Here is a 14,305-nt window from a genome sequence, read left to right on the forward strand (position 1 = left end):
TTGTTGTGAACTAGATCTCATATACATATGTATATGCATATAGGTATATACAGAGGGTGCCAAAAAAAGTATACACATTTTAAGAAAGGAAAAAAATGTATTAAAATTGTAATACTCAATATACACTGATAACAAAAGATGACTACAAGTGCTTTTTGTCTGACATCTTAGCGAGGCTGCAGTTGTAGCCGCCGCTGCCTGCACTTCGCCATGCCGCCCAAGGACAACAAGAAGAAGAAAGACGCTAGAAAGTCGGCCAAAGAAGACAAAGACCCAGTGAACAAATCTGGAGGCGAAAAAGAAGAAGTCCAAAGGCAAAGTTCAGGAAAGCTCAACAACCTCGTCTTGTGTGACAAAGCGACATATGACACACCCTGTAAGGAAGTTCCCAACTATAATATAAGCTTATAACCCCAGCTGTTGTCTCTGAGACTAGAGACCCGCGGTTCCTTGGCCAGGGCAGCCCTCAGGAGCTCCTTAGGAAAGGACTTACTAAATTAGTTTCAAAGCACCGAGCTCAAGTCGGTGACACCAGAAACACCAAGGGTGGGGATGCCCCAGCTACTGATGAAGATGCAGGAACAACAGGTCCCACCAATGGTACATTTTGAAAAATAAAACTTTATTAAATAAAAAATTAAAAAACATTAGTACAAATCACATTTGACTTCTGCAATTACAAGAGGTGCTCAAAGTGGTTACCATCAGCGTAATTTTAATACAGTTTTTTCCTTTCTTAAAATGTGTATACATTTTTGGGGGCACCCTCTGTATAGATACACATGCATTATTATTCTATTATAACCATCACCCAGGTTAAGAAATAAAACATTGTCCATGTATACTTTTGAAGCACCCCACATGCCCTCTCCAATCACCTTACCGTTCTAAAAGTGATCAGTACCCTGACTTAAAACTATAGAAAAACAAGGAAATAAGTATGACCTATATTTCCATTCCTAAACAACATAGTTTAGTTTTGCTAGTGTGTTTTCTTTTGTGATTTGCTTTTTCACTCAACCTTATGTATGTGAAATTCATCTACATTGATGGATATAGCTGTTGTCCATTTCCACCATTGTATAACACTCTATCATATAAATATAGCACAATTTACTTATTGATTCTCCTACTGATTGACATTTGGGTTGTTTCCAATTTGGGGCTATTATAAAGAATGCTACTGTAAACTTCCTGTATATATCTCCTGGGTCATGCTGCAAAGGTTTCTCCAGGGAACATACCTAGTAGAATACCAGATAATAATACGCTGTTTACCAAAGTGGTCATACCAATTTATCCTCTACGTGCTAGCTAACACTTGGCGGTGTTAGACTGATACTGGATTTCCTCAAATCTAAGATATACATTTTTCCACATATTAATATCTCTGAAGCTAGCATGTATTTCATAGTCATTGGTGACCAGGCAATGCCATAAGGAAGTGTCATTAACTGGGCATGCATCTCAAAACTTGAGAATGAATGTCAATGGCTTAGAAAACAAATCTGAGAGACAACAGAAAAGCCTTCTTTCAAGAAAGGCAGCAGCATCAACGTTCTTGATAGCAGAAAAGACAACACTATATGGAAAATCACAGATATCAGTGGTTCAGAGTGAACTAACAGAAGCTTTTTTAAAAACATCTGAATGCAAAATATCAGTACTAATATAAGTACCATGTTTCCCCGAAAATAAGACTTAGCCAGACTATCAGCTCTAATGCATCTTTTGGAGCAAAAATTAATGTAAGACCCGGTCTTATTTTACTATAAGACCGGGTCTTACATTTTGCTTCAAAAGATGCATTAGAGTTAATGGTCCAGCTAGGTCTTATTTTCGGGGAAACACGGTATCAATCTAACTTGTAACAGTAATCATTTCCTCTGCAAGAGAAAGTATATTTGATTTCATCCTATAAATGACTACCACTTGCAAACTGAAAATGCAGGAAAATATTTTTCTCCATTGATAAATAAACAGGATATAGTAAAAACCAAGTTAGTTGAACTGTCCTAAAAACACAATATGGTACACTGACTTGGTTGAAAGGCTACATTTTTATTTGAAAAGAAACTATACTAACTAAAACATTAAAAATTAAGAATCACTGTCTTTTGATCCAGCACTCCTATTTTGAGTATATATCCAAAAGAGCTGAAATCAGAATCTCAAAGAGATACCTACACCCCACGTTCACAGCAGCATTATTCACAATAGCGAAGATATGGAAACAGCCCAACTGTTTGTCAATGGATGAACGGATAAAAAAACATGTGGTATATACATATAATGGAATATTATTCAGCACTAAAAATGAAGGAAATCCTGACATCTGCAGCAACATGGATGAACCTGGAGTACATTATGCTAAGTGAAATAAGCCAATCACAAAAGGACAAACATCTAAAATAGACTCACAGAAGCAGAGAATAGAATGGTGGTTGTCAGGGGATGTGGAGGGAGAAAATAGGGAATTGTTGCTCAGTAGATATGAATTTTTAGTATGCAAGATGAGTAAGTTCTAGAGATCTGCTCTACAGCACAGTACATATAAACAAAATAATATTGTGCACTTTAAAGTATGTTAAGAGGATGGACCTCAAAAACAAACAAAACCACAAAAGAACCTAAGGAGGTTTTTGTAAGTGATTCATATGCTTAGTACCTTGATTGTGGTAACATGTTATAGGTACATGCATTATGTCTCAACTCATCAAGATGCATACATTAAATGTGTGCAATTTTTGTACATCAATTATACTTCAATAAAGCTTTAAAAAAAATGACTTTCTTTGTAGAATTGAGAAAAACATCCCAACAAGCTTAAACTAAATAACACACTTTTGCCTGACACATAGTAGGCACTCAGTAAATTCTTGTTTCTAAACATGAAATCACTACTACCAAATTAAAACAAAGACAAAAATATTTCCATATGTGTAAGACTAATCTGTTGAAGATAATTCAACTACAATGATTTCAAGTAAAAGATGTCTAAAATTAAAAACTACACCTATCTTTCAATTTTAAAGAATACATATTAAGTTTATATCAAGCAAAGAGCGCTGGCTCTTTTATTCTTTTAAAGATCTTGTGTGTGTTTTTTTTAATTTTTTTTATCTTCAATTTTTTATTGGGGAATATTGGGAAACTGTGTTTCTCCAGGGCCCATTAGCTCCAAGTCATTGTCCTTCAATCTAGTTGTGGAGGGCGCAGCTCAGCTCCAAGTCCAGTCACCATTTTCAATCTTTAGTTGCAGGGGGTGCAGCCCACCATCCCATGTGGGAATTGAACGGGCAACGTTGTTGAGAGCTCACGCTCTAACCAACTGAGCCATCCGGCCACCCCAAAGTGTGCTTGCTCTTGATTAGTGGTTTCTTTTATTTAAAACAAATACACTTAATTCCAAGTTACCAGGATCTTAAAATTAGTACCATCGCATAATGTTAACAATATTTTTAAAACCAAGAAAGAATGTACAGAGCCAAGCCTTGGTCTCACTTGGCTGCCAAGGGAAATAGCACACATACAGAGGCGTCCACAGCTCACCTTGTTGCGGCATTCCTTCAGCAGGCCCTCTACAAACTTCCAGTTGGTTTGGGCAATCACTGACGGGGACAGGTTGGATAGTTTGGGCTGGCGGATGGTGCTGCCCATATTCCTGGCTTCCTGGATGTATTTCTATAGCAAACGGAAAAATCAAAGGCTGTGTTCATGCAAACTATCCATCAATACCGATGGGAGCCTGAAGAGGGCACTATCACCCCACACTTTCTTACTGCCTCTTTCCTAGGCTCAGATAAAGTTAGGGACAGAAAGTTTAAAATGCAACTCTGTATCAAAGGGAAAAACTGAGATAACATGATGAATTATGTTTTCTCTGATGTATAGCACTCCATGAGTACTGGAATTACCTTTGCCTTAATGATACAAGAGGTAAAAAACAAACAAAACAAAACAAAAAAACATGGCCGTAGCATGTGTAGCTCAGTGTGCAAATCCACCCAAATATCAGAGTACTAGTGAGAAAATCATGTTCCCCACTAAGCAGGGAGGAATTTAACTCCTGTGTGCATATCAAAGATGTCAACCCTTGTTATCATAAAGTATAACTTTGCTAAAATTAGGGCCTGGAAAATAAGATTGCACACTCAAAACAACAACTGTACTTTCTGCTTTTCTACATGTGCTGGTGATTCTCCACACGCTGCTTGTTTTAACACAGAACCCACGTAAGTGCAGTGAACTGGACACGACATCCTCTCAGCATCCCAGGTTCACAGCCAACATTTTCACCCACAACTTCCTTCTCCCCCATATTAATTCCAATAGTACAATTCTGTCTCTTCCATCTTCTGGCCCCTCGATCGGCCCCTACTACCAACCCCCAAGGTTAGGCTTTAATTATTATCACCTGGACTACTACTACCTGTCTTTTAACTTGCTAGCTACCTCTAGTACCTTCTGCCTCCAAAATATTCTGCCCACAGCTTCCATACACAACAATCACCAAGCTTTTGATCCTACATTTCCTCTACTTCAAATGCTCTCTGTTATAATCTATGGAGTTGCCTGCTTCATTTTTTGGCCTCAAATTACCTTCTCGGGTCAGTGGTCACTGTACGTCTGCTCCACATTCAGAAAAGAGGTCATTGCTAGGACATGTGATTCAGACAAGAGGCCAATGAAATAGGAAAAAGAAGGAGAGTATAGCATTCCTTGTCATTCTTAAGGTGTCTCACCTCTCTCTGGTCATTGTCTAAACGCAGGTGTTCTGTGTGCTGCTTCTGCCTATCTTTCCGCCTCCACTGGGCAGGGGCGTTCCTTTTAGTCCACCTGAAAGAATCAAAGCAGGCAACTAAGAACATCATCCCACCAAGAAAGTAAGGTCAATCAACAGGAGAAAACTTGAATGTCTAGGAACAAATGCTGGGAAGTCACCAGAGATAGCTCAGAGAACTTGAGGAAGAGTAGCTTAAAGATCAGTGACTGGTCAAGAAAGATAACTCCCAGGGAACACAGACCTCTCTTTCTCTCTAAAAAAAAAATCTACAAAAACTACAAGTGCCGATCCAAAACTATACTCAGTCAACTCTGTCTGGACTTTGTACACTCATCTCCAATAGTAAATAAAGAACAGCAATCCTACTAAGTTATCTACTTTCAGTTCAGACTCTTAAATTATTTCAAACAGCACTTATTGAAGACACAACGCTAGTGTTGTATGCGATTCAGTCATGAGATAATTTCAACCCATCTGCAGCCTGGCTTTGTGCAGGTCCTGGGCATGTGGACCTATCCCAATTTGCACAGTGGAGATAGGAGCTGATATCTTGTCACCTGTTTTCTTGTTCAAAGAAGTGAACAACCTAGATCATTTGGGTCTTCTCCATATTTGCTTTACAAAATTCGGGGGTCTTCCACCCACTCAGGCCCAGATACGGGATGATTACAAGGCTGTGATGAGGGAGCTGGATCAGGGAATCCCTGGCGTTGACTCACTTGTTGCTGGCCGGCCCGATGGAAAGCACCTCAGACTGCAGCTTTGGGAAGAAGCCTGGCTCATACTTCCCTTGCCCAATCTTCATGTCAAGTAAATGGGGGTGAACAGCAGTATGGTCAATTTTGGCCAGACGCAGCTCAATTGCTTTCTCTGGATGAAAATAACAACAACAAAAGTCAATTATTTTTTTTTAATATACCATACTCTAGACCATAAAATAAGTCTCAATAAATTTTAAAATAATTTGAATTATATAAAGTATGTCCTCTGACTACAATAATCAATAATGTCTTAAAACTAAATAACACACTTCTAAATAACTCATGCATCAAAAAAAGAAAAGGGAAATAAGAACTGAATAAAAATGAAAACACAAAATATCAGAATTTGTGGTATGTCATTAAAATATTACTTAAAAGAAGAATTATGGCACTAAACTCCTATCTTAGATAAGAAAAAAGGTCTCAAACTAATGACCTCGGCTTCCACCCTAAAGTATAAAAAGACGAGCAAATTAAATTCAAAGTCAGTACAAGAGAGGAAATTATAACAGCTGGAGTGAAATCAATGAAATAAACAGAGAAAATTAATAAATCCAAAAACTGCTTCTTTCAGAAGATCACTAAAACTAATAAACTTATAGTCAAACTGGTCAGGATAAAAAGGAAAAGACACAAATTATCAATATCAGAAATGAGAGAAGTGACATTCCTACAGATTCTATAGATACTAATATGGGAATATTATGAATAACTCAATGCCAACAAATTTTACAATACGTGAAATGGACAAATTCCTTGAAAGACACAAACTGCCAAAGCTCACTCATGAAGAAATAGATAACCTGAATAGACATGCAGCTACTTTTTAAATTGAATCTGTAGTTTAAAACCTTCTTGCAAAAAAAAAAAAACCACACACACACAAAAAAAACCTCCAGGCCCAGATGGTTTCACTGATTAATTCTGCCAAAGAGCTAAAAAAAATATCACTTACACAAGATCTTCCAGGAAATTGAAGAGGAGAAAATACTTCTTAACTTATTCTTTAGGCCAGCATTATTGTAATACCAACTCAGACTAACATATTTTAAAAAAAAACCTATGAACCAATATCCCTCATCAACAAAAATGTAAAAATTTTTCTAAACAAAATTTTAGTAAATCAAGTTCAATAATATACAAAAAAGATAATCCATCATGACCAAATAGAGTTTACCTCAAGAATGCAAGGTTGGTTTACACATTCAAAAATCAATCAATGTAATTCACTATATTAACAAACTAAAACTAAAAACTGTGTAACTACCTCAATATGTGCAGAAAAAGCATTGATGAAACACAACATCCACTTCTGATATAAAGTCTCAGCAAACTAGTAACAGAAACATATAACTTCAACTAATAAAAGGTGAAAAACCTGCAGCTAACATCATATTTAATGTTGAATGCCTTCCATCTAAAATCAAGACTAAGACAAGGATGTCTACTCTCACTACTTCTATTTGACATGATAGTAAAGGTTCTACATAACGCAAGAAATAAGAGGCATCCAGATTGGAAAGGAAAATGTAAAATTATCAGTATCTATATAGAAAATCTGATAGAATGTATAAAAAGCCACTAAGAGTAAGTTTAGTATGGTTGCAGGATACAGATCAATATACAAAGCGATTATATGTCTACATATTAGCAATGAACAATCAGAAATTAAAATTTTAAAATACCTTTACAATAACACCAAAAAATATGAAACACCTAGGGATAAATCTGACAAAAGATATGCAAAACTTGTACATAACACTGACAGAAATTAAACAAGACCTACGTTAATGGAGAGATACTCCAGGTTCATGGATCAGAAGACTCAATAATGTTAAAATATCAATTCTCCCTAAATTGATATATAGATTCAAGGTAATACCAATAAAAACCTCAGGTCATTTGTGGAAACTGGTAAGTTGATTCTAAATATATATGAAATACAAAAGACATAGAATAGCCAAAACAACTTTGAAAAAGAAAAGAAGAATAAAGTTGGAGGACAAGTATTACATGACTTCAAGCTTTAATATAAAGGTACAACAATTAAGGCAGTGTGGTACTGGTATAAATGTGCAGATCAATGAAACAGAACAGAGAATCCAGAATTAGACTTACACATACACAGATTGCTTATATTTTGACAAAGGGTAAAAGGCAATTCACTGCAGAAAGAATCGTCTTTTCAACAGATGACAGCAGAACAACTAAATGTCCATGTGGGGAAAAAATGAACCTGGACCCTTAGCTTATTAGCTACTTATACACTACTTATAAAAAAATGGATCATAGACCCAAATATAAAGTTTAAAAAGTATAAAACTTCTAGAAGGAAATATAGAGGAAAAAAAATCTACGTGACCTTAGTTAGGCAAGACTTTCTTAGATACAACACCAAAAGCACAATCCATTTTTTAAAAACTGGTAAGTTAGGCCTCATCAAAATGTAAACATTTGTTGTTCAAAAGATACTGTTAAGAGAACAAAAAGACAAGCCACAGAGTGAGGGAAATATTTGCAAATCGTATATCTGCTAAAGGGCTTGTATCCAGAATATAAACTTTCAAAACTCAATACTTAAAAAAACAAACAACCCAATAAAAAATGGGCAAAAATTTAAACAGGCACTTAACCAGAGAAGATGAACAGATGGCAAATAAGCAGATGAAAAAATGCTCAACATCATTAGTCATCAGTGACACGCAAATCAAAACCACAATGTGATTCCACTACAAACCTATTCGAATGGCTAAAATGAAAAGACTGACCATACTAAATGTTGTCAAACGTGTGGCAGAACTATAACTCTCATATACTACTACTGGAATTGCAAAACATACAATCACTCTGAAAGACAATTTGGCAGTTTCTTTAAAAAGTCAACATACAAATATCATATGATCCAGTCATTCTACTCCTAGGTATTTATCCAAGGGAAAAGAAAACATGTACACAAACGTTCATAGCCCAATGGTAACCAACAGATAAAGAGATAAGAAAAACTTAATAATACCCCTACAATGAAATACTACTCAGCAATAAAAGGAACACGAATGAATCTCAAAATAATTATGCTGAATAAAAGAAGACAAACAAAAAAAGAGTTCATACTGTATGATTCCATTTATATAAAATTCTAGAAAATGAAAACTCTACAGTAACAAAAATCACAGCAGTGACTGCCCTCGGGATTTGGAGAGAGAGTGGGGAGATGGGATGAAGGTATTATAAAAGGGAAAACTATTGAGGGTGATGGGTATGTTTGCCAATTCTTGGTGTGTGTGTGTGTGTGTGTGTGTGTGTGTGTGTGTGTCTGTGTGTACAAAAAAACTAAAATGTGTAGTTTATTGTAGGTCAATTATACCTCAAAATTTTTAAAGGGTGAAAATTTTAAAAGCTGGTAACTCTCCTGGTATTTTCTAGTCATGTAAAAACATCTCAACCTTTGGGCCTTGCTGTTATCCTAGGTCAAGCTGCCTTCTCTCTTTGCGCCTCCCTCACTTCCTCCCACCCTTACTTTTGCTCAACAGAACTTATTCAGTGTCTAAAATGTACCAGGGACTATTCGAGGCCCTGCGGACATGTGTGAGCCAAAGGAACATCTTTAGCTATAAAATTAGTGGGTGAGTAGAAATGATCATCATCAAGATCCCTTTCAAATGTAACATTTTAAAGGATCTCCGAAAACAGCCTTTTCGTTATGTTTTTAACACTTTCTAGTCAGACTGTTTGAAGAAGCTGAGGTGTCCATGTGGGATGGAGTGAGGTGGCTCAATGACTCCTCCAGGCTCAGGATCTGAGGCCAGGGGCCAGAGCCCTGCTCCAGCACAGCTGGAGTGCCTCTCTCTCCGGGGCATACCGAAGGGATATACCAACGGCAAAGATATTCCCATTATTCCTGGGAGCAGAGCCCAGAGTTGCCTGAAAGGTCTCTGTGACACCCATTTTTCTGAAATGAGTCATACAAATGAGAGTTAGTTAACCCTCCTTCCATTTCCCAAACCACACATTCTAACAGACCCAAGAGAACACATGTTCTGGCCTCAGCTGAGACCAAAGTAATTCAAATCAGTACGCTGTGGTGTTTGGTGTTCAACAAATGGATTACAGATGGGCTGAGAATTGACTGGCTCAACCCCGTGGCAGATAGGCAAGGCCTCAACTGACTAGAGCCTCTCGCTTTACAGCCTACAGCTATAAGCAGACTCCTCACTTTATTCCAGTCAGCCAGATACAAATATTTTCCTTTCAAGTGTAGCACAACATGAAAAGATTGGGTTGGGAAGTCCTGATTTAAACTGATGGCTTGGGAGATGTTTCTCTAAACCTCCAGTCTTATAAAAATCTCCACCAAGCTTCCTAGGACCAAAGCCTTAGCAGGGTTCTGGAATCTGCAGCCGGGAGGCAAGGACGACTGCGTCAGAGCAGTCCACATGCATGGGCAACATATCCCCAAGCCTTAGCCAAGAGAACTGCCATCTTAATGAAGGCCTAGAACAAGAGTTGAAAGGGAATGACAGAAGGCTAGAGAATGTACTCGATGAAGGCAGGACTTGGCCCAAATTGTCACCAGTTGTATCTTCAAAACCTAGAAAGATGCTTGGCATGTTCATTCATTCAGTAAATATTTGTTGAGCACTTATCACATGTTAAGCATGTAGTCAGTACGTATAATATTTGGTAAACGAATGAGTAATTATACAAAAAGGCTAGAAGGACACTGAACGTCCCACAAGGAAGTGAACACACTACTTAAATCTGACACCTCAAACTGAGACTATTCTCTAATAAACTGATCTAGATGAGGCGTCTATGTACAAAAAGGCCATTTCAATCATGCATGTAGCAAACAACTTCTAACATCTATACGTGCTATGTATAACGTTAGAAGAGTGGGGGTAAGAAAATGGGTAAATACAGTCTCTGCTCTTAAATTGTTCCCTGTTGATGACAGCTCAAAGGAACAGAGATTACAGAGGTGAGGTTAGAACACAGCACCGCAGAAACACAGAGGCTTCACAGGGGAGATATATCAGCCAGGTTTCTGTGGCAAACACTGTCAACTGCTTACTCTTAACTTATTTGCCCCTTCTTTCTTGCTAACAGAACCCCAATACTGTTTAGGGTAACACTACACCCCATTCAATACTCACTTTCACAGCCTCCCTTGCACTTAAGGATGGTCACTAACACGGTTCTGGCCTCTGAGGCCACAAAAGTTGTTGGGAATTTCTGGGAAAGCTTTTGCTTTCTGATATAAGAGAGAACATACATCTGGTAGCAACCTCTCCTCTTCTTGCCCTGAACATAAAAAACCTCTGGTAACCGTGAGGCAACAAGCATGAAGACAAAAGTCAACACGCGAAGGACAGCTGAGTAAAAAGATGGCAGCTCGGGTCCTGATTACACTGCTGGGCAGCTGAGCAACCACCAATTCTGCACTTGTTGCTAATGTGAGAAAAACAACACCACATCTATGTAACCCACTGCTGACAGGTTCTCTATCACCTGCAGCAGGACCCATTCCTAATTGACACTGTTAAAGGATGAGAAGAAGTTAACCAGGCAGAAAAGACAGGAAAGAGCAGTTCAGGCTATGGGCACAACTTATGCAAAAACAGAAACAGAGAAAGCAGCTGGCATGTTTCCGAACAGGGACACATTAGCGACATGATCCAGGAAGCTAGGAAGTGCAGCGCCAAGGAGGCCCCACCTGCTTCATCCACAGTGGTACACTTCTGGTACATGGACGTGCGGAGAGTAGGTGTCCGAACATTCAACAGCCTGATCTTGTCTACGCGGGAATCAAATACCCGGAGCACAGGGTCTTTATCATCATCATCATGACACATGATTTTATTGTCAATGAAAGAAGCAAACATCTGTGTCTCCAGGAATCTTGAGAGGAAGGGCAGGTAGGGCTCAGGCTGATCTGAGAGAAAAGATGCCTGGTAGGAGCAGAAGGAAACAGACAGTCATCGACCGGGAAGAGGGAAGAGGGTATGTCAGCAAAGGCAGTGCACCCAAAGGATCCATAGGTTGATTCTTCTCTGAAGCTTCCTAAGTCTTTAGAAAAAACAAACAGCAAAATCTCTTCATCAGTGTTTTTTTTAACACTCTCACTAACCTACTTATAATTTCAGATATCCTGAAACTTTGACACACTAGTCCAAACTGACTCAGGCAACCTACTGTGGCAACCCATCTTCCCAGAATCCTGATGTTCATCCTGCATGGGCACCTTTGCTAAGAGAGCTCCCTGACTGAAGGTAAATCAGCTGATGTAAGAACCAGCACTCTGTTCTAAAGCAACAAGACCTTGTATTTTATCAGCATCAGAAGGACCGTGAACTTGTTTCCAGCATATAATACAATTGACCATTGACCAACACAGGTTTCAACTACACAGGATCACTTACACACATATTTTTTTCATTAAATATACACTTGGCTCTCCATATCCCCAGTTTTGCATCTGCGGATTCAACCAACCACAGATCAAAAATAGTCTTTTCGATCCGCAGTTGGGAACCTGTGCATGCAGAGGGCTGACAGCATGCATTCTTCTACGCCATTTTATGTGAAGGACTTGAGCATCTGCAGATTTTGGTATCTGCAGGGGTCCTGAAACCAATCCCCTGGAATACTAAGGACTGAGGTGGTGGGGGAGCAGGAGGAGGGGTCAGAACCCGTAACCCCCGTGTTGTTCAAGGGTCAACTGTATTATGGAAGAAAAACTCATCTTCAGTTAAATCTCCGTGCCTCCCCATCTCCCCAGCAGATGATACTCACTTTATCAAAGTTTTGCATCTGCTCCCTGTTAGTAAACCAGGACTCCTTATCCTGGCTGGGTTGAATGACAAACACCTCATAATCTGCAAACATCTGAGTGAAACGATTTGCAAAAACTTCCCGGATCTGAATGTTTAGCTGGTAAATCCTGAGTTCTTCTTCATCACACTGAACTTTCAGATCCTTATTGCTGCTGGGGTCTTCACGCACTTCCAGCTACAAAAAAGGAACAACAGTTGAGAACAAACAGCTTTTCCTTTTATCCCAAAGAAATGCAACTCATCTGTCCCCTCATACCCCCACAGTGGTCACTTACTTTGTAGCAAATGGAGAAAATAAAGAAGAAATAATGGGAAGGGGAAAAACAGAAAGGAATTCTGACATGGAGAAGAAATAAGTGTTTCATTTGCAGGTACTGGCTACTCAATGAAAGTGATTATTATGGGCAGAGAGAAATTCAGCAACAGAGGAAAAGGTGCTATTTATCTTAAGGGTCAGGGCCAGGAGGGAATCTGGAAGTCAGCGAGAAAATGAAAATGCAAAGCAACAAGGTCAGACTCTGGCTCTCCCTTCATCTCTTTGATTTTTTTCCCCATATCACTTTCCTTATCTTTCTCCCTAAGAATTTTTCCTTACTCTGTTTTTTATAACCTTTTTAATCTCTCTAAATATTTCTCTGCTCCTCTATACCTGGCCATGGTTTTTTTCAATATCTGCTTTATAAGCAAAATAAAGGAGAAAAATGAAACATTTCACACTTCAGTAAAAATCAGCCCAACAAAATGATTCCATCGGCCCATTTTGCGTATGTGTAATTTACAAAAGTAATTTAACAGTGAGAATGGGGGAGGGTGAAAATGGGTAAAAAACTGCAGAAAGCTAATCGTCTAATCAAAGTCAGGAAATGGAAAGCTAAGTACATCCCTGGAAAGAGCACAGGACTAGAATTCAAGAGGACCAGGTTCTAGCCTCAGCTCAGCCACTTCCTAGGCATTTAATGTTAGACAAAACACTCAGGCTCTCTAAGCCTTGGTTCCTTGAACTATCAAAAGAGAGTTAACAATACCTGCTCTGTATGCTTTAGGTTGCTATGGAACTCACAGGGCAATGGGTCTGAAAGAGGCCTGAACACAGTTTACCAACACCATCCCTTCAAGTCACGCTGCTGTAGTGTTCAGACTAAATGAGAACACGCTCTCCGTGATGCCCAAGTGAGAAGCTACCCAGATCGAATCCCAGATTTAGACTCAAGTAGCATTTACTTGGATAATGTATGGGAGCTGAATCTCCTACACAAGAGCTTTCTTTCACTGCTCACACATATGCCTTGCCCTGAACTCAGTGCTCGCTCACCCCACACTTGAGCACAGCACCCTAGCACAAAACTTTCACAGACTCACACAGCATCTTACCTTCTCCAGGCTCACCCCAGTCCTCCTGACCAAGGCCTGCAGCCTGGCGATAGTTTCGTTCTCCTTGAGGAGCTCATAGGAATGCAAAGGGGAGCCTGCGAGGTTGCCATTGGTCTTGTCAGAGACCAGCTCGGAGGCGCGGAGCCTCTTCAGCTTGGAGGCGCTCTCACTGCAGTGCAGGTTCCCCTCAGGTGGGATGCCAAATGCCATGAGAATCTCAGAGACTTCCTGGACAAACTCCAACTTGTTGGGAAACTGAGGCAAGTCCTCTGGCAGCTCAATGAAGTGGTTGTCAATGTCCACAAAGCAGAGGTTAGCCTGGCAGTCAAAACAGGGTGAGTGTGAACAACTCCAGAGCATTAAGGAAGAAGCTTCAGAAAGGGTAATGAACAAGACAGGGGAGAGAAGACATCTGACATGGGCGCGTAAGAAGTATGGTATAAAGAAGATGGCGCTCAGGAGATAAACCTGAGTTCCAGGCTTCCCCTCCCACTTTCTGGGTGTATGATCTTGGAAAAGTTACTTAACCTCTGTGATTCTGTTTCCTCAGGTAT

The 14,305-nt window shown here is 39.3% G+C and overlaps 1 protein-coding gene and 1 pseudogene across 2 annotated transcripts in view; one reads left to right on the forward strand and one right to left on the reverse strand.

The window, feature by feature from the left end:
- Positions 1–14,305, reverse strand: part of DENND5A (DENN domain containing 5A) — a 77,358-nt gene that overhangs the window by 20,652 nt on the left and 42,401 nt on the right. For both annotated transcript variants that reach the window (XM_019728812.3, XM_019728807.3), the window contains 6 exons: positions 13,752–14,069; positions 12,340–12,555; positions 11,261–11,495; positions 5,506–5,656; positions 4,746–4,839; positions 3,553–3,684 (listed from right to left, as the gene is read on the reverse strand). In XM_019728812.3, the coding sequence (XP_019584371.1) occupies positions 3,553–3,684; positions 4,746–4,839; positions 5,506–5,656; positions 11,261–11,495; positions 12,340–12,555; positions 13,752–14,069 (1,146 nt within the window). The remainder of the gene's footprint in view (positions 1–3,552; positions 3,685–4,745; positions 4,840–5,505; positions 5,657–11,260; positions 11,496–12,339; positions 12,556–13,751; positions 14,070–14,305) is intronic.
- On the forward strand, positions 211–1,696 carry LOC141572494 (small ribosomal subunit protein eS25 pseudogene; annotated as a pseudogene).

The sequence above is a fragment of the Rhinolophus sinicus genome, chromosome 14 (genome assembly GCF_057876585.1).
Source record: "Rhinolophus sinicus isolate RSI-liver-muscle chromosome 14, RSI-T2T, whole genome shotgun sequence".
Taxonomy (NCBI): Eukaryota; Metazoa; Chordata; class Mammalia; order Chiroptera; family Rhinolophidae; genus Rhinolophus; species Rhinolophus sinicus.